At 55.8% G+C, this 27,375-nt stretch overlaps 3 protein-coding genes across 10 annotated transcripts in view; 2 read left to right on the top strand and 1 right to left on the bottom strand.

Annotated features, from left to right (window-relative positions):
• Positions 1-20,850, top strand: part of MINK1 (misshapen like kinase 1) — a gene marked incomplete at both ends in the record, with an annotated part of 58,279 nt that extends 37,429 nt beyond the window's left edge. The window contains 32 exons of one of the 8 annotated variants that reach the window (XM_080713374.1): positions 2,010-2,075; positions 3,674-3,730; positions 3,813-3,938; positions 6,200-6,310; positions 6,695-6,785; positions 7,148-7,278; positions 7,791-7,845; positions 7,980-8,058; positions 8,341-8,516; positions 8,984-9,053; positions 9,808-10,021; positions 13,728-13,844; positions 14,310-14,396; positions 14,602-14,835; positions 15,035-15,208; positions 15,501-15,761; positions 16,130-16,215; positions 16,366-16,476; positions 16,600-16,718; positions 16,948-17,036; positions 17,385-17,548; positions 17,803-17,908; positions 17,989-18,126; positions 18,257-18,365; positions 18,888-19,055; positions 19,140-19,283; positions 19,468-19,602; positions 19,765-19,865; positions 19,948-20,097; positions 20,183-20,342; positions 20,421-20,560; positions 20,767-20,850. In XM_080713374.1, the coding sequence (XP_080569500.1) occupies positions 2,010-2,075; positions 3,674-3,730; positions 3,813-3,938; positions 6,200-6,310; positions 6,695-6,785; positions 7,148-7,278; positions 7,791-7,845; positions 7,980-8,058; positions 8,341-8,516; positions 8,984-9,053; positions 9,808-10,021; positions 13,728-13,844; positions 14,310-14,396; positions 14,602-14,835; positions 15,035-15,208; positions 15,501-15,761; positions 16,130-16,215; positions 16,366-16,476; positions 16,600-16,718; positions 16,948-17,036; positions 17,385-17,548; positions 17,803-17,908; positions 17,989-18,126; positions 18,257-18,365; positions 18,888-19,055; positions 19,140-19,283; positions 19,468-19,602; positions 19,765-19,865; positions 19,948-20,097; positions 20,183-20,342; positions 20,421-20,560; positions 20,767-20,850 (4,053 nt within the window). Of the gene's footprint in view, positions 1-2,009; positions 2,076-3,673; positions 3,731-3,812; positions 3,939-6,199; positions 6,311-6,694; positions 6,786-7,147; positions 7,279-7,790; positions 7,846-7,979; positions 8,059-8,340; positions 8,517-8,983; positions 9,054-9,807; positions 10,022-13,727; positions 13,845-14,309; positions 14,397-14,601; positions 14,836-15,034; positions 15,209-15,500; positions 15,762-16,129; positions 16,216-16,365; positions 16,477-16,599; positions 16,719-16,947; positions 17,037-17,255; positions 17,280-17,384; positions 17,549-17,802; positions 17,909-17,988; positions 18,127-18,256; positions 18,366-18,887; positions 19,056-19,139; positions 19,284-19,467; positions 19,603-19,764; positions 19,866-19,947; positions 20,098-20,182; positions 20,343-20,420; positions 20,561-20,766 lie in introns of all 8 variants that reach the window. The other 7 variants (XM_080713378.1, XM_080713375.1, XM_080713376.1 and 4 more) reach the window with 7 other exon arrangements.
• A 1,246-nt stretch (positions 20,851-22,096) lies between these two features.
• CHRNE (cholinergic receptor nicotinic epsilon subunit) lies at positions 22,097-26,381 on the bottom strand (the record flags this gene model as incomplete). The annotated part of the gene is made up of 12 exons (XM_080712672.1): positions 26,304-26,381; positions 25,935-26,077; positions 25,766-25,810; positions 25,545-25,654; positions 25,243-25,398; positions 24,691-24,791; positions 24,197-24,397; positions 24,007-24,121; positions 22,793-22,907; positions 22,528-22,714; positions 22,345-22,451; positions 22,097-22,252 (listed from the first exon to the last, which is right to left on the bottom strand). The coding sequence occupies exons 1-12, from the start codon at positions 26,347-26,349 to the stop codon at positions 22,097-22,099; spliced, it is 1,482 nt and encodes a 493-aa protein (XP_080568798.1). The 5' UTR covers positions 26,350-26,381.
• LOC308274795 (uncharacterized protein C17orf107) lies at positions 22,991-23,746 on the top strand (the record flags this gene model as incomplete). Its single annotated transcript, XM_080712673.1, has 3 exons — positions 22,991-23,056; positions 23,135-23,344; positions 23,453-23,746. 3 exons carry the CDS (start codon positions 22,991-22,993, stop codon positions 23,744-23,746), a joined length of 570 nt encoding a protein of 189 aa, XP_080568799.1.
• Positions 26,382-27,375: the final 994 nt, after the last annotated feature.

Here is a 27,375-nt window from a genome sequence, read left to right on the forward strand (position 1 = left end):
AAAAAAAAAAAAATCAGGCCGGGAGTGGAGCTCAGAGGTAGAATGCTCCTGAGTTCTATCTCCGTACCAAAAAAAAAAAAAAAAATCCTGTATTAGCTTTCAATCAGGGAGAAAGGCATCTTAATTATATACTGTTTGGATGATCAGCGCCGAGGCCAACTGGTTGCGTGCAGAGTTTATTCCTGTCTTTTTCACTTTGTTGCCTCCTTAGGATGGAGGGACCTGCCCCTCCCTGAGAGCTGCAGGAGTGTGGACAACAGCACTGGAGCCTGTTTCTCCAGCTTGCAGCTCCACCTCCTGATCTCTCTCAAAAAAAGCCCCGCCCAGAGGACGTGGGCAGCCTTAGACACCCTCGTGGCAGCTGTGCTTCTGAGGCCAGGCCGCCTGCTCTGGCCCAGAAGGGAGTAAGCCTCTTTGGAGGCTTTGTTCAGCCTTTGAGCTCTCTCCTCCTGGCACCGCTTGGCTCAGAAGAGAAGACACAGAGTTCTTGCTCGTCTGCCCAGCAGAGACCACTCTATCACCTGTCCTCTCCCTCACACCCCAACTCTGAAGGCCCAGTCTCAGGGGGACTGGGGAGTAGCAAAGGCAGGTGGCTCCCTTTGGGCTTCTCCTATGCCCTGCCCACTTTCTTTATCCCCACCTTTAAAATAGAATAATAATGCTGGTAATTATCTTTATTGAGCACAGGCTTCGCGCCAGGCTTCATCTTGGCATTTTATGAACATTACTTCACTTAGAGTTTACATTAGCCCCAGAGGTGGGTTCTTGGGCATCATCATTTGCAGGTGAGGATATAGATACAGAGATGGTCAGGGAATTTGAAATGCAGAGCATGTCTTTAAAAACTCATCCGCAGCCAGGCGTGGTGGCGCACGCTTGTAATCCCCACGCTTGGGAGGCAGAGACAGGAGGATCGCGCAGGTTTGAAGCGAGCCTCGCTGGCTTAAGAGACCCTGTTTCCAAATAAAAAATATAAAAATAGGTCTGGGAGTGTAGCCTGGAGGTAGAAGGGTTCCATTCCCAGTACCACCAAACAAAACAAAAAACTCATCTGGAAGCTAGGCGTGGTGATGCACGCTTGTAATCCCAGCACTTGGGAGGCTGAGACAGGAAGATTGCGTAGGTTCAAAGCCAGCCTCAGTTACATAGGCTCTCAGCAACTTAGTGAGACCCTGTTTCCAAATAAGATATAGGTCTGGAAGTGTAGCCCCAGGGTAGAAAGCCCCTGGGTTCCATCTCCAGTACCACACACAAAAAAAGAAAGAAAGTGGTGGTGGTGGTGGGGAGAATGGGGAGAGAGAGAGAGAGAGAGGGGAAAAGGGAGAGGGAGAGGGAGAGGGAAAGAGACACACTCATCTGGAATCTGAGCATGGTGGCACACACCTGTAATCCCAGCATTTGGGAAGCTGAACCCGGAGGATCACAGTTTGCAGACAGCCTCAGCTACTTAGTGAGACCCTGAAATAAAGAATAAAAAATAGGGCAGGGGTGTAGCTTGGAGGTCAAATGCCTCTGGGTTCCATCTCCAGACCTGCCAAAAAATCAAACAACAACAACAAAATACCTCATCTGGAGCCAGGCATGGTAACGCATGCCTGTAACCCCAGTGCCTGGGAAGTCTGAGGCAAAAGGATCCAAGGTTCAAGGCCAGCCTGGGCAACCTGGCAAGATCCTGTCTCAAAATAAAATAAGGACTGGGGGTGTAGCTCAGTGGTAGAGTACTTTCATAGCAAGAGTGAGGCCCCGGACTAAATCCCTAGTACTGCAAGAAAAGAAAAAAGCCACCTGGGCCTTGACTTCCATGCTCTTTGCCCCTCTGATTTTCCCCCTAGAACACTAACCCTGAGCCATCTAGGGAGAGAACCATAAGGGTCCCCTGCAAACCCACTGACATCCTCAGATACCTTCATATCCAAACTGGACACCTCTCCTCCCCTTTAGTCCCAAAGACCCTTTCTGAAGTGCTGACATCTTATTCTGTGTCCCTTCTGCCCCCTTCCTTCCCCCAGGACCCTGCTGGGATCTTTGAGCTGGTGGAGGTGGTCGGCAATGGAACCTACGGACAGGTTTACAAGGTGAGTTCTGATAGTCTATGGGGCCCTCGCAAACAGACCATGTGGGTTGCTCCAAGTCTGGAGATGTGAGGGGGGCTAAAGATGATTACAGAGGCTAGCCTCCCCACCCCCAGGAAAGGGAAGAAAGGACCTGAGAGAGAGGAGAGCAGAGATAGCGGCAGCAGGAAGTGGGCACTGGCTGGCCTCTGCCTCTGCCTCTGCCTCTGCTTGTAGGTCTATTCCTGGGTGTGGCAGGAACCTGGCTGCAGCTGGTAGCTGTGGGTCCGGAAGTGGGAGGAGTCGGGAGGGCAGCAGGAAGCCTAGGGGGAGATGGGTATCAGCCCTCACCCGGGAGTTCAGAACTCAGGCCAGAGATGTGGGGTTGGGGGGCCTCGCCAGTGGCCTTCTACGGAGAGGAAATGCTCTCCTGACCTCCTATGGCTGCAGCAGAGCTGGAGCCTGTGCTCAGGCCACCCCGCAGAGGTGGCGTTTTCTTGGCCACTGATTGTAGCTTTTAGCCTGGCAGCCCAGCCTTCTCACATGGCCTGCCCACTGCCCACACTTGGATGGGGGCAAGTAGCAACAGGGGTGAGGATGCTTGAGGTGGGTGCCACCCCAGTGCCAAGAACTCCAGATCATACAGCCTGCTTCTTTGTCGTCAAGCATGGTGCTTGGTATTTTTACAAGTCCCTCTTTGCTTCCTGGGTCACTGGGACCACCTGCCTTTGTCCTACCCTCCTTCCCTTGCAAGCTTTGGGGAAATAGGCACCCTCCCCCATCTCTTGCCTTGTGTTGCCATGGAAATAGTAGCTCTGTGTGCTTCTGCTTCTCTGGGATTGGGGTCTTGAATGGCTGCTGAGGACAAAAATAATCCACAGGCTGGCAGAACCCATGTCCATCCACACACAGGCTGCCTCCCCCACCCTGTGCTTCCCGGGAAGCCTTGGGCTTTCCTGTCCAAGCCTTTAATGGCTCCTGCTAAAAATTTGAGAAGGATGGTGGGGGAGGATGGGTCACAGTCAGGAAGAGGAAGTTTCCTTGCATTAAGGACTGGTGTCAGGGCACTGGCGCATGCCATCTGGCCCCTCTATTTTCCTGAGTTCCCTAAACTCAGCTGTGTCTCTCTTCTCTCCCTGTTGCCAACTATAAAAGGCCTTGGGTGGAGCTGACCAGGTGAGGCCTCCCATGTGGAGTGACTGGCCAGGAGACAGAGGGAAAGCCCTCCCTCCCCTGCCACCTCCGTTAGGTCAGAGACGTGGCTTTCACTACTGCTTTAGTTTTCAGCCTGTAGAAGACCAAGCTCAGGAGTCTAGAACAACATGCGTGATAGCTTGTCTCTCTTGAGTTTTCTCTAGGAGGAGACCCTTCGCCTTTGTTGAGCTTCATCTTTACAGACTGGAAGTCCAGTGTAGGTAGTTTCTCTGCCAGTCATAATGGCTTGGGAACTCTTCCTCTGTGTATGCCCAACACATAGACTGAGGTGTCTAGTCACAGTGAGGGGTACGTTCCAAGACAGGAAAAGCTAAAAGATGGGGCCTCTCCCAGAATTGCACCCACTCTGCTGTTCTGGTCTCTGAACACAGACCCGGACCCTTTCACACTAACTCTCTGTCTTGCAGGGTCGGCATGTCAAGACTGGGCAGCTGGCTGCCATCAAGGTCATGGATGTCACAGAGGTAGGGTGCGGAGCAGGGCAGAGGGTGGCAGCCATCTACGGGTCTGGAGGGTGATGGGGCTCACCTTTTCCTGTTCACCTAGGATGAGGAGGAAGAGATCAAACAGGAGATCAACATGCTGAAAAAGTATTCTCACCATCGCAACATTGCCACCTACTATGGGGCGTTTATCAAGAAGAGCCCCCCTGGAAATGATGACCAGCTGTGGGTGAGAAATGCCCTGCCTGACCACCTGCTTCCGTGCTCCAGGCTGCTCACATGGAAAGCGGTCCTGTGTCTCTCCCTGCCCGCCCTCCCATCCCTCTCTTCTCTCTGGATCCCAATTGGCCTCAGGACAATTGGCCTTTGCCCTGAGCAGTCTGACAGCCACTTCATAAACAGTGAGTGGTAGAATCCTGGTGAGGACTAGGAGAGAGAGGGGGAACTTTGTCAGTTCTCCTACCTTTGAGCGGAGCACCTGGGAGAGCTGCAGTTCTGAAACACCTAAGGCTTAGACCCCTCCTGACAGCACAGCCTTCTTCTGAAGAATGAGTGTTGGACCAGAGCCTGCCCCAGCTCCACCTGTCCCAGAATATTCCTACGAGTCATTCCTCTTCCTAGTCTGGGCACTGGTGCCAACGATTTTCCCAGCCTCACCCTTTGTGGTGCTGAGCCCAACCCCAAGGGGAAAGCAGTAGGAGCACTACAATGGCTGTTGGGAGTTTTGGAGCTCATGCCAGACCTCCTCTTCCAGCCAGTCAGCCAGATAGCAAGTATTTAGTAAACACCTTCTGTATACCCTGCACAGATGAGCATGAGCCATGATCATGGCCTTAAAGGCCCTTAGGGAACCAGGCAGGGTGACGCACACTTATAATCCCAGTATTTTGGAGGCTGAGGCAGGAGGATTACAGGTTCACGGCCAGCCTCAGCTACTTAGTGAGTCACTCCACAACTTAGTAAGACCCTGTTTCAAGATAAAGAATAATAAAATAGGACTAGGGGTGTAGCTTGGTGGTAGAATGCCAGTTGGTTCAACCTCCAGTACCTCAGGGGGGAAAAAAGGCCCTGTGGAGACACATGCATTCACACACAGAAAGGCAGCAAGCTTTCTTGCCAGATGTATGTTTGTTAGACCACTGAGGACTAGCAGTTAGGCACTAGTGGCCAGGCATCTTCTTCTGGACCAATTAGATACCGTCTCCTATCACTGTGCCCAGATTCAGAGCACATGAAAGTACTGTTGCCTAGGAGATGAATGCATCCCACCCGGTCTTTTCCTGCATTGAATGTGACTTTTAGTGCCAACACTTGGACAGAAAGTTTACCCACCGGGCGTGTTGGCGCACGCTTGTAATCCCCGCACTTGGAAGGCGGAGACAGGAGGATCGCACAGGTTCAAAGCCAGCCTTGCTGGCTTAAGAGACCCTGTTTCCAAATAAAAAAACATATAATAGGTCTGGGAGTGTAGCCCTGAGGTAGAAGGGTTTCCAGGAACCCCAGTACCACCAAAATAAATAAATAAATAAATAAATAAATAAATAAATAAATAAATAAAAGTTTCCCCAAATTCCATCAAGCACATTTCCAGGGAGAAACCTCTCTAGCAGGCTAGGAGAAGTGCTGATTCTCATCCCTTTTCTTGCCTCTGAGTCAGGGCTGGCAGACCTTTCCTGTGAAGGGCCAAAAACCTATATTTAGGTCGTGAAAATCTGAATTTCATATCATTTTCATGCATCGTGAAATATGAATCTTCTTTCTTTTTGATCTTTTTTCCCAACCAACCATTAGAAATTGTAAAAATCAGCCGGGCACGGTGACACACACCACAACAGCAACAAAAAAAATTATAAAAACCATTCCTGGCTTGGTGGCCATATAAAAGCATGCCTTGGGCTGGCCATAGTTTGTTGCCCTGCTCCTTAGCAATAGTTCTTAATAGTTTGGGGTCCCAGTGAGAAACTGGTGAAAGAATTGGACCTTTCATCAAGGAAAATACCTGTATCTGCATCGTGGTATCAACAATTTCAGGGCTGGGTGTGGTGGCACACACTCATAATCCCAGTACTTCAGAGGCTGAGACAGGAATATCACAGGTTCGCAGACAGCCTCAGCTACTTAGTGAGGCCCTCTGCAACTCAGTGAAACCCTGTTTCAAAATAAAGAATGAAAAATAGGGCTGGAGGTGTAGCTCAGAGGTAGATGCCTCTGGGTTCCATCCCCAGTACCACAAAAAAAAAAAAAAAAAAAATCAGGGATTCCTTGGACTCCTACCCTGGACCCTACCAGTTCTTTCCCAGCTATGTTCCCTGTTTCTTTTTCTCCTGATCTCAGGAAGTCCTGTGGCCTGTGTAGGGGCCAGGTGGCCCCTGCTCTCCAACTCAGACCAGTTTTGGCCCAAGGTCTCTGGTCCTCCTCCAGGGGCCTGGCCAGGGATGGAGGCCTTGCTTGACTGATACTTTCCCTCCTGGTGTCTGCCTGGGACCATAGCTGGTGATGGAGTTCTGCGGTGCTGGTTCCGTGACAGACCTGGTAAAGAACACAAAAGGGAATGCCCTGAAGGAGGACTGCATCGCCTACATCTGCCGGGAGATTCTCAGGGTGAGCTCCAAGCGCCTTCCCCTTGCCTCCTCCGCTGTGCCACCTCGGTCAGGGCTTCTCCGTGGGCAGAGACCCTGCTGCGTGGGGGAGAGCTTGCGGGTGGAGACAGGCCCTGTCCTGGGAGCGCTCAGGCTGTTGGAGGAGACTGTCCACTCCAGGCTCCACTATTTCTCCACTTGTGACCTGGAGCTGCCAAGTCCTCACTGCAGCCAGTGCTCTGAGGACGCTCCCCCAGGGCAGCTTAGCCTGTGCTTGGGCTCCGAACCAAGGGGGGGGGGTGTCTGCATCTTGAGCCCGGCTATCTATTCAGGTCACTCCCCATCCCCACCTCACTTTTTTCTGACTCTCCAACACCATGGTTGACTCCCCACTCTGCTGTCGCAGGGCCTGGCCCATCTCCATGCCCACAAGGTGATCCATCGGGACATCAAGGGGCAGAATGTGCTGCTGACAGAGAATGCTGAGGTCAAGCTAGGTGCGCTGGTCCCTCTGAGGCTTTCTCTTAGGACTGTGACTGGGGCCCCTTTTCCCTGTGGGCTCAGAGCCCACCTGTGTGCTGGGGGGTCTGCTCCTTCCCTTCCCATGTCTGGCCCTGGAATGCCTTCCTTCTGAAGAGCCCTCAGAAAGCTTCTCACCTGCCACTTGTTAGGCGCCAGGGTTGTGCATCCCTCAGAGGGAGGTGGGCTGTCATGACCCCTGCTGCCTGGGATGCCGTTCCTAGATCCCAGGACACAGGAGGCTGGCTGGGTTCTCCAGGGTGTTGATGGGAGGAAAAGAATACCGCGGGCATCTGGGGAGGGCCAGGACTCCCTGTGCTGACCCCTCCCCGTCTCACAGTGGATTTTGGGGTGAGCGCTCAGCTGGACCGCACTGTGGGCAGGCGGAACACTTTCATTGGGACTCCATACTGGATGGCCCCAGAGGTCATTGCCTGTGACGAGAACCCTGATGCCACCTACGATTACAGGGTATGAAGTGGGAAGGCAGGATTGTGGGGTCCCCAGGGTCAGGAAGTGGGATGGGGATGATGGGTAGGTTAAAAGTGAGGCATGAAGAGAGGGGAAACAAAAGGAAGATGTAGTAGAACGTTAGCAGTGAAGGGCTGAGAACATTTTATGGCAAGGTGAGTGGGTGGGAAGACAAGATTTGGAAGAAGAACCTCGAGGGGCATCGGCCAGGAAGGGATCCTAAAGAGGCTGGGGGTGGACAATGAAGAGAAGTCACCAGGCTAGCCACCATGGTGCATGCCTGTAATCCCAGTCCTTGGGAGGCTGAGACAGGAGGGTCATAGATTTGAAGTCAGCCTCAGCAACTTAGACTGATACATAATAAAAAAAAAGAAAAATAGGAAGGACTGGGAGTAGAGTGCTCCTGGTTTAATCCCCAGAACCAAAAAAAAAAAAAAAAAGCAAGGGAGAGAGGGTTACTGGGAAGGATTGCCAAGAACATTCACCTGTTCATTCTTCTCTTCCCTCCTTAGAGTGACATTTGGTCTCTAGGAATCACAGCCATCGAGATGGCAGAGGGAGCCCCCCGTAAGTGCTGAATCTGTCCTGGGTGGGTGGGTGGGTATGCAGAAAGTGGCGTGGGGAGGAGGTAGTCCTGGGAGACTACCTCCTCTGCATCTTACTGTGGAGAGGGGATCGATGGTGACTCTTCTGTGCCCCAGCTTTGTGTGACATGCACCCAATGCGAGCCCTCTTCCTCATTCCTCGGAATCCTCCACCCAGGCTCAAGTCCAAGAAATGGTAGGTTTCCGATGGGTTGGGGTCTGAGAAGAGAGGTCTCTGGGCAGGGCTCCCCCACCTTAACTCTCTTCTGAGCTTGGATCTCACCATGGAAGAGGTATTGGGGTGGTGGGCAGCAACTGGGGTTGGGATGTGGAGATGCCAGAAAGTTGGTGAATGGTCCACCCTCTTCCTCCTGTGACCCTCCCCTTCCACGGGAGGGGGGGGCTGACCCTCCTCTTCTACTGGGGAGGGGCCCTTCGGGGGGGGGGCTCTCCCTATGTGAGCCTCCACTATTTCCAGGTCTAAGAAGTTCATTGACTTCATTGACACATGTCTTATCAAGACTTACCTGAGCCGCCCACCAACAGAACAGCTACTGAAGTTTCCCTTCATCCGCGACCAGCCCACGGAGCGGCAGGTCCGCATCCAGCTCAAGGACCACATTGACCGGTCCCGGAAGAAGCGGGGTGAGAAAGGTCAGTGGGCAAGGGGGAGGTGGTGAGTCTTAGCAGCTACCTCAGCCCCTCTTCCTCTTCAGCCCGGAATCTTCTGGGGACCCCTTAGCACTCCCTTCCCAGGCCCCAGCACCCGCTTGTCCAATGAGATCTCTTTTGCCAAACTTTCAGGCCCAGATGGGTTTCTACCACCCGATCTGAGTCAGCCTTCTAAATGAAGATCACCCTTTCACGCCCTGACAAACTCACATTGAACATGCGCGTGTGTGCATGCACATGCACATCTGCCCATCCTACCTCGTGTGGGACCTCATCCTCATCCGAGCCCAAACTTGAGACTCATCGTCTCCCCATGGCTCCAGGGAGGTGGGGAGACCTCACGATTGGTCATCCAAGCAGACCTTATTGGTTATCCATCTAAGGTTTCCTTAGCCCAGGGTGGGGTCTGGGGCACTGGGTAAAGAGACAGCAGTGATCTCCCCCTGCAGAGGAGACAGAGTATGAGTACAGCGGCAGTGAAGAGGAAGACGACAGTCATGGAGAGGAAGGAGAGCCAAGGTGCGTTTGGATGTGGGACGCCAGGCCGTCTGTACTGTCTGAGGGCAACAGTGCTGCCTGACTTTGGGGACTCTGTGTGGTGCTGGTGACCTAGAAAGGTAGACGTCCTTTTGTTCTTTTTTTTTTTTTTTTTTTTTTTGGCACTGGGGATTGAACCCAGGGGAATTCTACCTCCAAGCTACACCCCAGCCCTATTTTTTAATCTTAATTTTGAAACAGGGTCTCAGTAAGTTGTAGAGTGCCTCACTAAGTAGCTGAGGCTGGTTGTGAACCTACAATCCTCCTGTTTCAGCCTCCCAAGTAAGAGGTCCATTTAAATTGGGTCTCTGATAGCTGAGTGTGGTGATGCACACCTATAATAGCAATACTTGGGAAGTTAAGATAGGAGGATCTAAGAGACTTAGCAAGACTCTTTTTCAAAGTAAAAAATAAGATGGGGCTGGAGGTATGGCTCATAAGTATAATACTCTGAGTTTAGTCCCCCGTGCCACCAAAATAAAGAAAGAAATAGGTGGACTGAATGAATGAGCAAGAAGTGAAGAGACAGGTGGTTTGGGGACGAAAGGGGTACTGGCTGGAATAGTAAAGACAGGGCTAAAGATGGGGCATAAGAGAGGACAGACCTCTTGGCCCCTTGGAAATAGCCAGAGGCTAACTCTGGTCCAGTTCAAGTACCCACTCAGACAGGCCCCCAAAGGTGAGAGGGGACCAGCAGGTTCTGACCGCAACCTTCCTCTGTGCCTCCTGGACCCAGTTCCATCATGAATGTGCCTGGGGAGTCCACACTGCGCAGGGAATTCCTCCGGCTCCAGCAAGAGAATAAGAGCAACTCTGAGGCTCTGAAGCAGCAGCAGCAGCAACAGTTGCAGCAGCAGCAAAGAGACCCTGAGGCTCACATCAAACACTTGCTGCACCAGCGGCAGCGTCGCATAGAAGAGCAGAAGGAAGAGCGGCGGCGCGTGGAGGAGGTGGGGCTGACCGTCCTGGGAAGGAGTGAGCAGGACCGTCCCAGCTCCTCTCCTCTCAGACTTATGCAAGGGCTCAATCTTCTGTGACCACAGGCTCAGTCCGCAGGCCCTCTGACCCCCCCACGCCTAGCCCTGTGTGGATGCTTGTGCCGTTTAGAGCAGAGCCACGTCTGAGAAGCCAGAGCCCGTTCCCCATGATAAGGCCACCTCCTCTTAGTTTTTGCTCTAAACCTCTGCTCACTGTTTACCTAGTACGGTTCACTCTCAATCTCAGGTTGCTAGAGATTTGTGTACCAGTATTTTAGTGCACAGCTGACCTGCTCTGAACATGAAAAAAGTCCCTTAAAGACCTCTCCTTTTACTTTTATTTGGGCTTATATTTTTCTTTCTTTCTTTGAGGTACTAGGGATGGAACCCAGGGCCTTCTGCCTCTGAGCTACACCAGCCCTATTTCTTATTCTTTATTTTGAAACAGGGTCTCACTGAGTTGCGGAGGGCCTCACTAAGTAGCTGAGGCTGTCTAAACTGGGACCCTCCTGTTTCAGCCTCCCGAGTGCTGGGATTGCAAGCGTGTGCCACTACATCTGGCTTGGCTTAGATTTTTTATAAAGCACCGTCTTGTCAGTTTGGACTAATTAGAGCCAGCCAAGGGAAATTAATTTTCATTAATTAGTTAGTTTTGGGGTGCTGGGAATTGAACCCAGGGGCATTCTACCTCTCTATATACTACTATACCCTCAGCTCTTTTATTTTTTTATTTGGAAACAGGGTCTTGCTAAGAGCCTCACTAAGTTTATGAGGTTGGCCTTGAACCTGAGATTCTCCTGTCTCAGCCTCCCAGGTACTGGAAGGTGTATGCCACTATGCCTGGTAAGAATCATCGATCGATCGATCGATTGATTGATTGTGTGGCACCAAGAATTGAACCCAGAGGCATTTTACCTCTGAGCTAAACTCTCAGCCGTTTTCATTTCTTATTTGGAAACAGGGTCTAAGTTGCAGAAGGCCTCACTAAGTTGTCAAGGCTGGCTTCAAACCTGTAATCCTCCTGTCTCAGCCTCCCAAGTACTGAGATTAACAAGTGTGCACCACAATGCCCAGCTTAGATTTTTTTTTTTTTTTGGTACTAGGGTTGGAACCCAGGGGCATTCTACCTCTGAGCTATACCCCCAGATCTAATTTTTATTCTTTATTTTGAAACAGGGTCTCACTGAGTTGCAGAGGGCCTCATTAAGTAGCTGAGGCTGTCCATGAACCGCAATCTTCTTGTCTCAGACTCTCAAATGATGGGATTACAAGTATGTGCCACCATGCCCAGCTAGAATCTTAATATTTATTTATTTATTTATTTAGGTGGTACTGGGGATGGAACCCAGAGGCTTTCTACCTCCAGGCTATACTCCCAGACCTATTTTATATTTTATTTGGAAACAGGGTCTCACTAAGTTCCTGAGAGCCTCACTAAATAGCTGAGGCTGGCTCTGAACCGGTGTGATCCTCCTGTCTCAGCCTCCCAAGCACTGGGATTACAAGCGTGTACTACCACGCCCGGCTTAATTTTTAAATAAGTGTACTTTTCTTTGTGCTTGTGTTTGTGGCATTGGGAATTGAACCCAGGGACATTCTACCTCCGAGCTATACCCCCAGCCCTTTTTTTCTTTTCTTTTTTTTTTTTTTTTTTTTTTTTTTTTTTTTTTTTTTTTTGTAGCATTGGGGATGGAACCCAGAGTCATTCTACCTCTGAGCCATACCCCCAGCCCTATTTTTTATTCTTTATTTTGAAACAGGGTCTCACTGAGTTGCAGAGGGCCTCGCTATTACAAGTGTATGTAACCACACCCGCCTCCTATTTTATTTTTATTTTGAAACATGGTCTCACTAGATTGATGAGAATCTCACTACGTGTGAGACTGTCCTCAAACCTGTAATCCTCCTGTCTTAGCCTCCCAAGTATTAGAAATACATCACCACGCCTGTCTAAAGTATGGTTTTCTTTATATTGTTATTTTTATATCACCAATTTAGAATATCTGTATATACATATATGTGTGTGTGTGTGTGTGTGCGCGCGCGCGCACGCGCACATGTGGCTGGGCTTGGTGGTGCACATTGTAATCTCAATAGTTGGGAAACTGAGATAGGAGAATTGAAGGTCCACACACAGCTTCAGCAACTTATTAAGTCCCTATTTCAAAAATAAAAAATAAAGTCTGGCTGGGAGTGTAGTTCAGAGTCAGAATGCCCCTGGTTTCCATCCCCACTTCCACATGCACAAGTGTGTGTGTGTGTGTGTGTGTGTGTGTGTGTGTGTGTGTACATACACACATATATTTGGATTTAGTTATTTAGCAAGGGTATACAGTGGAGAAGAGGTATAGGTTGGTGATCAGAATGCCTAAATGAGCCGGGCATAGTGGTGCATGCTGCTTGTAATCCCAGTACTTGGGAGGCTGAGACAAGGATCTCAGGTTTGTGGCCAGCCTCAGCTATTTAGGGAGGCCCTCTGCAACTTAGTGAGACCCTGTTTCAAATAAAGAACGAAAAATAAAGCTGGGCATAGTGGCGCACACTTGTAATCCCAGCATTCAGGAGGCTGAGACCCTCCGCAACTTAATGAGACCCTGTTTCAAAATAAAGAACAAAAAATAGGACAGGGGGTATAGCTCGGAGGTTGAATGCCCCTGGATTCCACTCCCAGACCTGCAAAAAAAAAAAAAAAAAAAAAGTGAAAAATAAGGCTGGGAGTATAATTCAAAGGTAGAATGCCCCTGAACTCAGTCCCCAGTACTGCAAAAGGAAGGAAGGAAGGAAGGAAAAGAGAAGGAAAGAAAGAGAAAAGGCTGGCCAGCAACTTCATGGCAGAATAAGCAAAAGTTTCTTGAAGCATAAGGGCCAGTAGTGCTGTGTTTGACTTTTTGTTGTTTGGAGGCCAGCTCTGGTCATGAACATGGTGCAAGTCATATGTAACCTGGGCTACTTGATTTGTCAAAGCAGTTTCTTAAATCTAAAGGTTGAGCTGGGTGAGGTAGTGTACTTGTAATCCCAGTGTTTGGGAGGCTGAGAGGAGGATCGTAAGTTCCAGCCAGCCTCAGATACTTAGGCCCTGCACAACTTAGTGAGACCCTGTTTCAAAATAAGGAATAAAAAAATAAGGCTGGGGTGTAGCTTGGAGGTAGAATTTCCCTGGGTTCAATCCCTGCACACACACACACACACACACACACACACACACACACACACACACACACATTAAAAAATTAAAAATAAATCCAAGGGTTGCTTTTCTGTGTATGACCAACAGTGCCCTCTGGTGGCCAAAAGTAATCACTAGGCACTCACTCTACTTGGAGGCAAAGGTTAACTGGAGGCCAGGTGCCGTTGAGGGGGTCGTGGAGCACCTTTAGTTTTGCTTGCTGTTTGGTGGGGCAGTGGGTTAGTAAGGTGTCATCCCGTTCCGTGCACTCCAAGGGCAGCAGTCAGCTCTTGGCCTACCTCATCCCACTTCCACATCCTTCAGCCATCTTCCCCAAGGCAAGCCCCAACAGGCTCTGATCAGGAGTAGGTATATATTTGGAACATTTTCAAGCTGCTCGCTCTCCACTCCCCAAGCAGTGAGCCCCGCTTCCACTGTCCACGGAGGGGTCCCCTTCCAGGACCGTTGACAGTCTGGTGCGATCCTGAGGGTCACCTCTCCCTTGGCTCACAGCAACAGCGGAGGGAGCGGGAGCAGCGGAAGCTGCAGGAGAAGGAGCAGCAGCGGCGGCTGGAGGACATGCAGGCCCTGCGGCGGGAGGAGGAGCGGCGGCAGGCGGAGCGCGAGCAGGTACGCGCCGCACATCTCGCGCCTTGCGCCTCCTCGGTCCGTGGCCTTCCCTGTCCTCCCGTCTGCCCTCCCTGCTCCTGCCGCCTGCTCCCTGCGCCCAGTGCCCTTCCCCTTCGCTCCCCTCCCTGAGATTCCTCCTATCTTTTCTAGCTTCACTCTTTCTCTCTGTTTTCTCCCACCCTTCAACCCCCAACCCTGGATCCTGCCCTCCTGTCTCTGTGCCTTCATTCCCCATCTCTCTAATCATCCCTGACTCCTCTCCCTGCACCTTCCCTCATGGTTCCCTGCTTCCTCCTCATTCCCGGCGCCTCTTTTTCCTGTCTGCCTTACCACCGCCCTCCCGGGGGCTCATTTCCCTACTCCCTCACATCCTCACCCTGCTGATCACTCCCTCCGCTGCTGCGCCCTCCGCTGCCTCTCCCCTTCCCTGCCCTCCCCTGTGCCCCGCCCCACCCCACCTCCCAGGAGTATATCCGTCACAGGCTAGAGGAGGAGCAGCGACAGCTCGAGATCCTTCAGCAACAGCTGCTCCAGGAACAGGCCCTGCTGCTGGTAACGGGGTCCCTCAGCGCCCTCCGGGAAGATGCCATCCACAGCTGCTTTGCTAGACTGGGATGGGAACCCTTCAGGGGAAGGGATTCACCCAACACATCTCGGGAAAGCAGCTCCTGTCTAGGCAGTGGAGGAAAGAAAGGGCCGGCCTGCTCCGAGTCCCAGGGCCACACCCTGTGACCCTCTCTCCCTACCCTTGGGCCAGGAATACAAGCGGAAGCAGCTAGAGGAGCAGCGGCAGTCAGAACGGCTGCAGAGGCAGCTGCAGCAGGAGCATGCCTACCTCAAGTCCCTGCAGCAGCAGCAGCAGCAGCAGCAGCAGCAGCAGCAGCAGCAGCAGCAGCAGCAGCAGCAGCAGATCCTGCCTGGGGACAGAAAGCCCCTGTATCACTATGGCCGGGGCATTAATCCTGCGGACAAACCAGCCTGGGCCCGAGAGGTACTCACTGCCTCCCAAGACTTGTCAGTCCCACCGTCCGGGGCCTGGACAGTGCCCAGAGCAGTTGTTCCACAGGAGCAGGCACTGAGCAGGGGAAAGGGGAACCTGGCACGGGCTGTCGGGCTGGAGCAGGCGGGGACCTAAATTTCGAGATCCAGGGAGGCAGATCTGGCCTGCCTGACACCCCTTTGCATCACAGGTGGAAGAGAGAACACGGATGAACAAGCAGCAGAATTCTCCCTTGGCCAAGACCAAGCCAGGCAGCACAGGCCCAGAGCCTCCCGGCCCCCAGGCCTCCCCTGGCCCTCCAGTGCCCTTGTCCCAAACCCCTCCTATGCAGAGGCCAGTGGAGCCCCAGGAGGGACCGCACAAGGTGAGCCTCCCTCCTGTCTAACACAGACAGGAGCCTCACTTGGTGCAGTTACAGAGGTGCTCACACACATGTTCCCTGAGTCTCAGCCAGGGCCCTATAGCACGGGCTACCTGGGCAGCCAGTCATCTGCCTCCGGCTCCATGAGCTTACTCCTACTTTTTACCTGTTCTCAGGCTCTAGGAACCTTTGTCCTTGGTGGAGGAAGGGGCTGGTAACAGCTCAGCCCAGGCTCCAACGTGCAGGTGGGGACATGCCTCAGAGCAGGCAGCCCACCTTTGGTCTCTCCCTGCAGAGCCTGGTGGCACACCGGGTCCCACTGAAGCCATACGCAGCACCTGTACCCCGCTCCCAGTCCCTGCAGGACCAGCCCACCCGGAACCTGGCTGCCTTCCCAGCCTCCCACGACCCTGACCCTGCTGCCCCCACACCCACTGCCACGTCCAGTGCCCGAGGAGCTGTCATCCGCCAGAACTCAGACCCCACATCCGAAGGGCCTGGGCCCAGCCCCAGTCCCCCCTCCTGGGTCCGGCCAGACACCGAGGCCCCACCCAAGGTAAGGACACCTTGGGGAGACGGAGGAGGGGAAATGGAGGGGCACAAAAAGCAGATAGAGAGGGATCAGAGTAGGAAGGGAAGAAAAGGCAGCTCCCTGCACAGAGGGGTGAGCTAGCCAGAAGGCACAGAACTCACAAAGCCCCAGTGGTGAGTGTGGGGACAGAAAGACAGGTGGTTTCAGGGCCCTAAGGAACAGCCTTCCTACATTAGAATCCCAGCACTGCCATTTCCCAGCTTCACAACTGGGGTTCACTTGCTAGCTCCCCTGATCCTCAGTTTGCTTATCCACCAAAGCTGGAGACCCACACTCAGGGCTACAGGTTGTGTAGAGCCCGCTCGGGGTTCACTGCACCTCCTTCTCCCCAGGTGCCTCAGAGGACCTCATCTATCGCCACTGCCCTTAACACCAGTGGGGCCGGAGGGTCCCGGCCAGCTCAGGCTGTCCGTGCCAGGTAACTCTGGTGAGGTCAGGGGTAACCTAGGGAGTAGGGGGCATGGAGGGCTTCACCAGGTTACCCTTGTAAGGGTGGGCCAGCCCAACCCAGTCATCTCAGTCCCCCTCCCTCCCCACCCGCCCTTGGCACCCTGTGCTCCCTCCACAGAAATAGCAGCAGCTCCGCCTGGCAAATCCATCTGCAAAGGCGGGCCGGGCAGGGTGCCCCCAGGCCCCCAGGGCCCCCTGCGCAGCCCCCCGGCCCGCCCACCGCCTCTGGGTAATGGAGCTGCCCTCCCTCCACTCACCCCCACCTGCTTCCCTGGTGATGGCTCCCTCCAGTGCAGAGCAGCACCCAGGAAGGGAATGGCCTGTCTCTCTGACCCAACTCTGCCTTTCACAGCAACCCTGACCTCAGGAGGAGCGACCCTGGTTGGGAGCGCTCGGACAGCGTCCTCCCAGCCTCTCACGGGCACCTCCCCCAGGCGGGCTCGCTGGAGCGGAACCGAAACCGAGTGGGAAGTACGTGAGCCAGGGTGGGGTGGCCTGCTGGGGGGACACAGTCATGACCAGGAGGGCCTGCCCTCCGTGGCTTTAGACTGAATCACACCAGGGGTGAGGGGGACCTGGTTGGACACAGCATGGTGCTGAGCCCTGCCTAAGGGCCCAGGAGGTAGCCCAGGGCATGGGCTTGAGGCCATCCTCTGTCCAAGTGTCAGTGACCTCCCTTCTCCCACCCTGCTGTGTCCAGCTGCCACCAAACTGGACAGCTCCCCAGTACTCTCCCCTGGGAACAAAGCCAAGCCTGATGACCACCGCTCACGGCCAGGCCGGCCCGCAGTGAGTCATCTGGCGGCGGGCATGGCCCCGCCTTCTCCTGGACTGGGGCTTAGGGGCAGGACGGGAGTCCCAGGGGGCTGGGTGTCAAGGGCTGGACCTTAACTAACGGCACAGGAGAGGAAGGACTGTGGGACACGAAGGCGCACACTGTTACTAACCTTTCTTGCCCTCTCTTCTGCCTCTTCCTGGCTGCCTGCCTTCCCCCGCCGGCTCTCCCAGAGCTATAAGCGCGCGATCGGTGAGGTTAGTGAGAGGGGCTGCTGCGGGAGCTCCCTCCTGTTCCCTGCCCAGGCCTTGACTCTAGCCCCCTCGGCCCTCCCCTCAGTCCTCCCCTCCACTCCCCTGCAGGATTTTGTGTTGCTGAAAGAGCGGACCTTGGATGAGGCCCCTCGGCCTCCCAAGAAGGCCATGGACTATTCATCGTCCAGCGAGGAAGTGGAAAGCAGTGAAGAGGATGAGGAAGAAGGTGACGGCGAGCCGTCTGAGGGCAGCAGGGACACCCCCGGGGGCCGGTACGGGCGTCCTGGGGACGAAGAGGAGGGGTAGGCCCGAGGGAATCGGGTCTTGCACTGCTCTGTCATTTGTGGGTGGGTGCTTTCAGGTGCCCCGCCTTTGCACCAGCCTGCAGGGAGCACCTGAGTGCTCAGCAAAGGCCGAGGAGATGTGTTTGGGAGAGACAGGAAGCCTGAGTCTCTGGCTGTGCTCTCTTCCTGTGGTACTTGAGTGGCAGGCAGGACCCGGAGGCCCACCTTCCTCTCTCCCACAGCAGCGATGGAGACACGGACAGCGTCAGCACCATGGTGGTCCATGACGTGGAGGAGATAGCCGGGACCCAGCCCCCATATGGCGGTGGCACCATGGTGGTCCAGCGCGTGAGTGGGCCTCCTGCCTTTCCCATGCCTGCCACCTGCCCTCCTCTGTCCCAGCGCCAACCCATTCCTCTACTCTGCAGACTCCTGAGGAAGAGCGGAGCCTGCTGCATGCTGACAGCAATGGCTACACAAACCTGCCCGACGTGGTGCAGCCCAGCCACTCGCCCACCGAGAACAGCAAAGGTCAAAGCCCCCCTTTAAAGGATGGAGGCAATGATGTAAGTGGACAGGAGCGCTGGAGTGCTGGGCACTGAGCTGCTCTGGGGACCTGTGGCCTGGAATAATGGAGAGGCAGGGCAGCAGGCTGGGGTCACACTTGTTTATCTGACTGCTGCCCTCCCCCAACAGTACCAGTCTCGTGGGCTAGTAAAGGCCCCTGGCAAGAGCTCCTTCACCATGTTTGTGGATCTGGGGATCTATCAGCCCGGAGGCAGTGGGGACACCATCCCTATCACAGGTGAGGACAGGACAACAGATTTGCCATGAGGTTGGGATCCGGACACAGCCTGGAGGAAGTGGTTTTATAAAGTGCAGGCATAGACTCTCTTCTTTGGACCTTAGTTCCTTCCCCAGGCAGAAAAGCAAAGGAGGGCTTCTGAGACCCCTGTAGAGGAGGCACGTGCTCAGTGGCCAGTGGACCTGGCTCAGGTTCACAGTGGATGAGTGACAGAACTGGGACTCAAGCCAGATCCTTTGACATTCAGGCAGGGCTCTTCCATGCTTCCACATGCCTCCCTGCTGAATAGTCTTTCCCTTCCCTTCTGAATATCCTGAGGTACCACGGCCCTTCCCTTAGTGTTGCCATGCTGCCCCAACCCCAGTCCTCCCGAGACTCCAGCTTCGAGGCTTTCCCAGCATTCAGCCAAGGAGCCGTGTTTCTCCCTGACCACTCTGTTGTGATGTCCTCACAGTAGTACCCGCCGCAGTCCTCCATGTCCCCCACAGTGGCCCAGCCCACCCTCCTCCTTCTTCCTGACAGCCTTAGTGAGTGGAGAGGGCGGTCGGCTCCATCAGCTGCAGTACGACGTGAGGAAGGGCTCTGTGGTCAATGTGAACCCCACCAATACCCGGGCCCACAGTGAAACTCCCGAGATTCGGAAATACAAGAAGCGATTCAACTCTGAGATCCTCTGCGCGGCCCTTTGGGGTAGGCTGGCCGGGAAGGCTGAGGTGGGGTCTGGTGTGAGAGGCCTGGCTCTGCCTCTGACCTGCCCAAGGTCTCCTGTTGCAGGGGTCAACCTGCTGGTGGGCACGGAGAACGGGCTGATGCTGCTGGACCGGAGTGGGCAGGGCAAGGTGTACGGGCTCATCGGGCGGCGGCGCTTCCAGCAGATGGATGTGCTGGAAGGGCTCAACTTGCTCATCACCATCTCAGGTGCGTCTGCAGGTGGCAGGGTTCAGCTCCTTGGCTGATACCACCTCCGCCCGGGAAGAGGGCGTCCTCGGTCCAGGGCTAGGTGTGGCCAGGCTCTCTCCCCTTTGTGTGCAGACAGGGTGGTGGGAAGCAGCAGCTGGGCCTCTGATGAGGACAGGGATGTGCGTGTATGTCCATCCGTCAGGGAAAAGGAATAAACTGCGGGTGTACTACCTTTCCTGGCTCCGGAACAAGATTCTCCACAATGACCCGGAAGTGGAGAAGAAGCAGGGCTGGACTACTGTGGGAGACATGGAGGGCTGCGGACACTACCGTGTTGGTAAGGACCCAGAGGGGACAAGGGGGGAGGACGGGCTAGGCCTGGGGAAGCCTTAGAGCAGGACACTTGGGCTTGGGGTCGGGAAGCTTGGCAACAGACCCAGGGAAGAGTACACAGCCTGAGAAGGAGGGTCCCTGCATCCCTCTTCTTTCCCACCCCCAGTGAAATATGAGCGTATTAAGTTCCTGGTCATTGCCCTGAAGAACTCTGTGGAGGTGTATGCCTGGGCCCCCAAGCCCTACCACAAATTCATGGCCTTCAAGGTAATCCCAGCCTCAGCCCTGCATCATGGTTTTGAGGTCTGTCTCCTCCACCTGCCCCCCTGAGCCCTTCTCTCCTCCACAGTCCTTTGCTGACCTCCCACACCGCCCTCTGCTGGTTGACCTGACAGTAGAGGAGGGACAGCGGCTCAAGGTCATCTATGGCTCCAGTGCTGGCTTCCATGCTGTGGATGTCGACTCGGGGAACAGCTACGACATCTACATCCCTGTGCATGTGAGCTGGGGGGCCATGGGGAGAGCAGGAGCTCTGCATCTGGGCACCAGACCACGGGGACCCCAGCCTGCCTCCTTCTCCCCAGATCCAGAGCCAGATCACACCCCATGCCATCATCTTCCTTCCCAACACTGACGGCATGGAGATGCTGCTGTGCTACGAAGACGAGGGCGTCTACGTCAACACGTACGGGCGGATCATCAAGGACGTGGTGCTGCAGTGGGGAGAGATGCCCACCTCCGTGGGTGAGCGAGCTGCCTCCCAGCTGCCAGCCCAGACGGCCCAGGGTGCAGCTGGCTCACTGCCCTCCCTTTCTCCTGCAGCCTACATCTGCTCCAACCAGATAATGGGCTGGGGTGAGAAAGCCATTGAGATCCGCTCTGTGGAGACAGGCCACCTGGACGGGGTCTTCATGCACAAACGAGCCCAGAGGCTCAAGTTCCTGTGTGAGCGGAATGACAAGGTGGGAAGCCTGTATCTGCAGAGGAGGGAGGGCATGGTGGGTCCCTGAATGGGAACCCTGGAAGCGGTGTGCAGGCACAGCCTCCACAGGGGTTCTCAGACCCTCTGCCCTCCCCGCCCCACTCCCCCCAGGGCTCACTGGGGCTTCCTCTCCCTTTTCATCCCCCACGCCCAGCCCTCCATGACTTCTTCTCCTCCCCTGCCCAGGTGTTTTTTGCCTCAGTCCGTTCCGGGGGCAGCAGCCAAGTTTACTTCATGACTCTGAACCGTAACTGCATCATGAACTGGTGACGGGCCCTGGGCTGGGGCTGCCCCACTGGACCCAGCTCTCCCCACCACCAGACTTCCCAGGCCGACCCTGTTTACCCTCCCTGGGCTTTTGCTTTTACTGGTTTGATTCACTGGAGCCTGCTGGGAACGTGACCTCTGACCCCTGATGCTTTTGTGATCACGTGACCACCCTTTCCCCCATCATGTTCTCTCCCCAAAACTGTGCCTGTCCCCAACTTCTGGGGAGGGATACAGCTTTCCCTTGCCAGGAACTAAGTGGGCCTCCCCTCTCCCCCTCTTTTTCCATTTAAGAGGAGAGTGCTTGGGGCTTAGACCCAGTACCCCACTGCTGCTGACTGGGCAGGGCCCTGGACCCCTTTATTTGCACGCCAGGGGAGCCGGCTCCCCCCTTGAATGTACCAGACTCTGGGGGGGGTCACTGGGCCCTAGGTTCTGGGGGTCACCAGCCACTCCAGGGCAGGGACCATTTCCTCATTTTCTGAAAGCACTTTAATAACTCCCCTCCCCCAAACTCCAGGGAATGGAGGGGTGACCCCGCCAGCCAAAACATTCCCCCTTTCCAGCCCCCATCTCTTCTAGCCTCTCCCCTTTCCTGGTGGAGGGAGGCAGCAGGGAGCTCTTGCCCTCTAAACCCTTTGCTTGCATCTGTATATAGTGTGAGCAGCAAGTAGCCCTTCTCTCCCCACCCCCCTCATTGTAGTGGCCTTGGAAACTCTGTTAATAAAGACAGTACAACCAGCTCCCACAATTGCAGGCCCCACATCATTTTCTCTCACACCCCTGGGTGCTAGTTAGAGCACACAGAGTGGGGATGGGGTGTCTGCAAAGAGGACGTTTTATGAGGTTGGGGGAAGGTGCTGGGCCAAGAAAACCTAGACAACATGACTGAGGGAGGGGCAGGCTTCCAGGCTCCAGCCTCTTTAAAACAAGTCCTGCAAGGGGATCTTGTAATTGCTGACCAACTGGGTAAATGTTGCTTAGAAGCTTCAGGCCTAGAGCGTCACCCCAGGCTGGGCTGGAGAAAGGCAACCGCAGGCAAGCCTTGTTTGGAGGGCCACCAAGCAACGGCCAGAGCTATGCACACTCTACGTCTGACCCTAGCGGGGTCAGCCGCCTGGGGGCGTGCACATCCTCCTGGAAAGTTCTCAAGGTAGATTTACTGCCAGCGTTGGGGCGGATCTTAACACAGTGGCAGCAGTTATTCTCCAGTATTTCCCGCTGCGTGTGGGTGGGACGTTGTGTCCTCTCAAGGCTGGATACACGGTGGATAGGGGAGGTCAGGAACTTGGTTGAGGTAGCCCCCGAGGAAGACAAGGCAGGAGCCGACGCTGAAGAGTGCCAGAGCAGCCCAGAAGCAGATGTTGTCCAGGGCCTTCCCCATGCGCACCCAGTCGGACACCTCCTGGGGGGTGGGAACAGCACACGCTGAGTCCCTGGGGGCAGCTGCAGCGCCAAGGGCTTGGGAGACCCCCCTGCCTCTGGCCCCTGACCCACCTCACCGGTGGCCTCCTGGTCTCGCATGCTCTCTGCCACAAAGTTGACGGCGTCCACACAGCAGCGTATCTCGGGGGCTGCGGCGCCCAGGCTCTGGCAGAGGGCAGCTGTCAGGGGTGACAACCACGCTCGGTCAGGAAGAGTTTCCCCCACCGCTCGGGCCCGCGGGCGTGCAGCGCTCACCGGTCCAGGTCCCCTGCCGGTGCCTCTGTCCCTCAAACACGAGCTCGCTCCGCGGCTTTTTCAGGATCAGCTCCTCTGCGCGGAGCAGTATGCCCACGGAAGACGCCCGCCTCGGGGGCGGCGCGGCCCCCGGAGCCTCGGGAGGCGGGCTGGAGCCCAGCAGGCGCGGCAGCAGATCCAGCAAGACCTGGGCGGGTGGGGTCAGCGCGGGTCAGCTTGGGGTCATTAGCGGCCGCAGCCGCCACCCCCCCACACCCGTGCTTACGTGGCGCAGGCGCAGGGACGCGGCGTGTGTAGTGGGCGTCCGCAAAGACACGTTGAGCACAATGACGCAGTTCATGACAATGAGCGTGGCCACCACCATGACGAAAAGAAGGTACCTGCGGGGCCGGCGGTGACGTCACAGAGCCCCCCCCCCGCGCGCGCGCCCGGCTGCCCCGCCCCCACCACCCGCGGCGGCGGCATGGAGGGGACCCCGGGGTCGCTGGACACTCTGCTGTGGGTCTACCACTTCCATAGCTCCACCGAGGTGAGGCTGAGGCCGGCAGGGGCGGCCTGGGGAGGCGCTGCCCCCCCCCCCCCCCCGTGACCCCGCGCCTTCCTCCAGGTGGCCCTCCAGCCCCCGCTTGCATCTTCCCTGGAGCTCGCCGTGGCGGCGGCCCACGAGTATCTGGAGCAGAGGTTCAGAGAGCTGGGGTCCCCGAAGCCGCAGGAGCCCGCGGAGCCGGAGCAGCTGCCCGCCCCGAAACCCACCCTGGTCCTGGTGCTGAGAGAGGCAGCCGCCAGCATCGTGAGCTTCGGAGCCACCTTGTTAGAGGTGCGGCGCTGGGAGGCTGGGAAGGGTGGGGAGGAGACGCCCGGAACCCGACTGGGGGCAGGTACAGGGGCTCGCACCCTCGCTAGTCCCTATGCACCCCCGATGCAGATCTCGGCCCTATGGCTGCGGAAGGAGGCACAGGTACTGGACGGCAGTGACAGCGGCCTGAACCTAGCCCCGGACGCCGGGGACCCGGGTGGAGCACTGGCCCGGGTTGCCCAGGCTGCCGCGCAGGGACTGCGGCAAGCTGGGGCTGCAGCGGGCGCTAGTGCCAGGCTCCTCATCCAGGGAGCTTGGCTGTGCCTGTGTGGACGGGGTCTGCAGGGGTCCACCGCACTCCTACAGCAATGGCGACACCAGCTGGGCCTCGGAATCCCCGGGGAACCAGTGAGTTCGGGATGAGGGTGCGTTGAGGGTGCGTTGAGGACCAGAGGTGGTGGGGCTGGGGAGAGACTGAGGCCGGACTATCCCCCAACAGAGATACTCAGGAGACCTCCAGGCGACGTCCAGCAGCAGTGAGGAGGACTGGGCCCCAGAGAATCCATCACTGTCCCATTCCCACCCCGAGTCCAAATAAAGCCCTGGAAGGGGCAAGACAGCCAAAGCTTCTCCTCGAGCTCGAGTCCCTTGGTGTGCGGCGCCCAAGCCCACTCTTCCCTTACTTGCCCAGCAGCGGCACGCTCAGAGACGTCTCGGGGATTTTCTGGGCAATTAGGAACAAGAAGACGGTCTGGGCAAGCAGGACGTTGATGGAGACGGTGCATTTCTGGCCACCGGCTGGAGGGAGCACCTGATAAGGGCACGCCCACCCGGGGAGCGAGCCCCAGCTTGGGTTTGGGGGTCTCTCCTCACCCTGTGCGGGTAGGAAGTAGGCCAGCAGCACTAGGCCGGAAATGAGCACACAAGGCACGATGATGTTGATGACGTAGAAGAGCGGCTTCCGGCGGATGATGAGCGAGTAGATGACGTCAGTTTCCCCTGGGTGGTCAGCGGAGCCCCCTTCTTGGCGGCGGATCACGCCTGGGCAGAAGTCGATGGCCCACTCTCCATTCTCTGCAGGCGGAGGCGCAGTCAGCCCACTCTGGGAGTTGGGGCTCCCTGCGCTGCCCACCCATGTGGGTACCCTGACCATGTCGCTCCGGCCATGGGTGTCAGGATAGGGCAGTGGGGGGCAGAGAAGACAGAACTGTTGTGGTGGTCGAGAATGACTTCAGGAAACCGGCAAGCTATGGCCAGGTTGCCGGGGTCAGTCTCCATTTGCCAGCTCTGGGGCAGTCCGGCCCTTGAGAATCCCCTCTCTAGACCCCCATCTAGAAGCGGGTTTTCGGAGCGAGTGGGAGCCTCACCCGTAAAGGCCTCGGTGTCGATGTCGATCTTATTGATGGTTTTGCCGTCCTCATCCACCGCAAAGATGAACTCCACCTCTTCAGCATTATACGTCTGGGAGCTGCAGAGCCAGGGCCAGCGTCCCCACCCCAGAAGCTCAGACCTGGCCCCTGCCGTAGGCCTCACACTGGAAGCTTGGATCTGGCCTGGTAATAAGGCTGTGCCCCCTTACCAGGCCCTGCCTGCACGCTGTTTCAACTCCTACTTCCTTTTTGCTTTTATTTTTGTTCTGAGATAGTCTTACTATACTGCCTATGATGGTCTTGAATTCCTAGGCTCAAGCGATTCCCCCTCCCCCCAACCCTCCCAACTCAGCCTCCCAAGTATCTGGGACTACAGACAGGGTGCCACTGGCCAGGCCCGCCCCTGCTTTGAGCCCGGCTCCAGTGACCACTCCAATTCTAGAGCCTGGCTCCGCCTCCAGGCAAAGCCCCACCCCATAGGTCCCACTTCCCCGACTCGCCCCGCCCTCTGCCCCAGGCCCCTCCCACAATCCGAGTAAGTCTCCCCACCGGAAAATGAGTGAGCAGTTCTGCCAATCGAAGGGGAAGTAGGTGACCTCCACGGCGCAGGTGCTGCGGTAGATGGCCGGGGGCAACCAGCTCACATAGCCGCCCTCGTAGACCAGCACGTTGCAATCGTAGGCCACCCCGAACTGGCCGTCGATACTGTGGGCCCAGCGAGACCAAACTTTCTCACAGCTTTGTGCATACCCCCAGCCCAAGCACCCCCTTCCCCAAGCAAGTCCAGCCCAGCATCCCCATCTTCCCCCAGCCTGGCTTCCCCCCAGCCTGGCGTCTTGACCGGGTCTCACTTGTTCTCCAGCACAATTTCTGGTAGCCACACGAGTTCTGAAGGGACCCGCAGGGTTTCTATGCCTCCAAAGTCCGCCTTGCTAAAATTGAGCCGGTAATCATGCCAGTCCTAAGAGGCGAGGGATGGAAGGACCTGTGTCCTGCGTCTGCCACCTGGTGCTGTCTGGGAGAAGTTGGAGGAAAGGGTCCCCTGGGCAAGTGCTGCCCAGGTTGGACTCACAATGCCAATCCAGACGCTGGTGGTGAGGGTCTCCTCCTTCTCGTTCTGCAGACAGGAGATTGGGGTCATTGAAGCAGGACTTCAGGACCGGAAGTGAGCACTGGGATGGAGCTCAGTAGTTGGGGCCAGAAGCATGACTTCGGGCTTGGGATGGGAGGGGGCATCTTACCAGCGAGATGAGATTGGTCAGGGTGACCTTGAGGTTGATAGAGACGGTGTCCTCGGGCCTCAGCACTGGCCGGCGTTCTCGGTCATAGTTGTCGAACAGATGGTGATAAAGATTCAGCTCCTCGTTCCTACCCTCACCTCTGCCTGGGACGACATCAAGAAGGAAGAAGGGTCAGGGAGGTGGGGAGGCAGGAGGGCCTCTCCTCTCTGCCCTCTCATGTCTGCAAACTCCACCAGGCTGTGTATCGCTCCATGCCTGTCTCCTAGACCAATTACTATGCCGCAGTCTACCTGTGTCTTTCTCTTTTTTCTCATCCCTTTATGTTGGAGCCTCTGAGTACCCACTTGCCTCCCTGAGCCCTGTCCCTACCGAGGAGCCCCAAGAGGAGCAGGGCGCCGAGCAGAGCCCCTGCCATCCTGCTGTCTGCTTCTCTGAGTTATTCTGAGCTTTGGCAGACACAGAGGGAGATGGGCCAGGTTGTGTGAGTGAGGAGGAGGGTGTTAGTTCCGGGCTAGGTTAGGGGATGTCACCTAATCCTTTACCCACCCCTGTAGCAGCTTGGGGCCATTTTGGCTGCTTCCAGAAGCAGCTGCCCCATTCTGTGTTCCCTGCCCCCGCGCCCATCCCGGCATGCTTCACCTGGCTTTCAGCTGGCTCCCCAGCTGCAGACCTGGTCTCTCAGGAGAGGAGTAGGCCTTCAGCAGCTCCTGGAGCCCCAGCCTGCAGCCGGGGATGGGGCCCTGCTTTCAGCACTCACTGGTGTCCTTTGAGTAAGCTGCCCTGCATAGGTAACTGCCTGGTGTGAACAGTACTGGGGATGTGAACACCTCTTGGCCCCAGACTCACCACTGTGAGACATATACCACCATCACCCACAGCCCTGCCAAGGTCGCACTAACACGGTTTCTGCCCACACAGTGTGGCAAAATCTCCATAGAGGCCTTGTAACGAGACAGTCACAGGGAATGAGTCTGCAGTAACAGGAGACCAAACTGCAAAGCAAGGCCAACCTCCTCCACCCCAACACAGGCGAAGCCCCCCTGGGTGTGAACCCTGCAGGAGGATCACCTTCTTACCTCTCCCTGCTGCCACCTTGTGGCCACCGATGGAAGTGCTGTCCTTCCCTACCTGACTGCCCCAAACACACACACCTTAACTGATTCTCTTGCCAGGTGTGGTGACCCAGGCCAGTAATCCCAGTACTTAGGAGGATGAGACAGGAAGATCTCAGGTTCGAGGAAAGCCTCAGCAATTTAGCAAGACTCTCAGAAACCTAGAAAGACCCTGTTCCAAAAGAAGAAATAATACACTAAGTTGTTTTTTTTTTTTTTTTTTTTTTTTTTTTTTTTTGGTGGTGCTGGGGGTGGAACCCAGAGGCTTTCTACCTCCAGGCTACACCCCCAGACCTATTTTATATTTTATTTGGAAACAGGGTCTCACT

The sequence above is a fragment of the Muscardinus avellanarius genome, assembly GCF_963383645.1.
Source record: "Muscardinus avellanarius genome assembly, chromosome: 16".
Lineage (NCBI taxonomy): Eukaryota > Metazoa > Chordata > Mammalia > Rodentia > Gliridae > Muscardinus > Muscardinus avellanarius.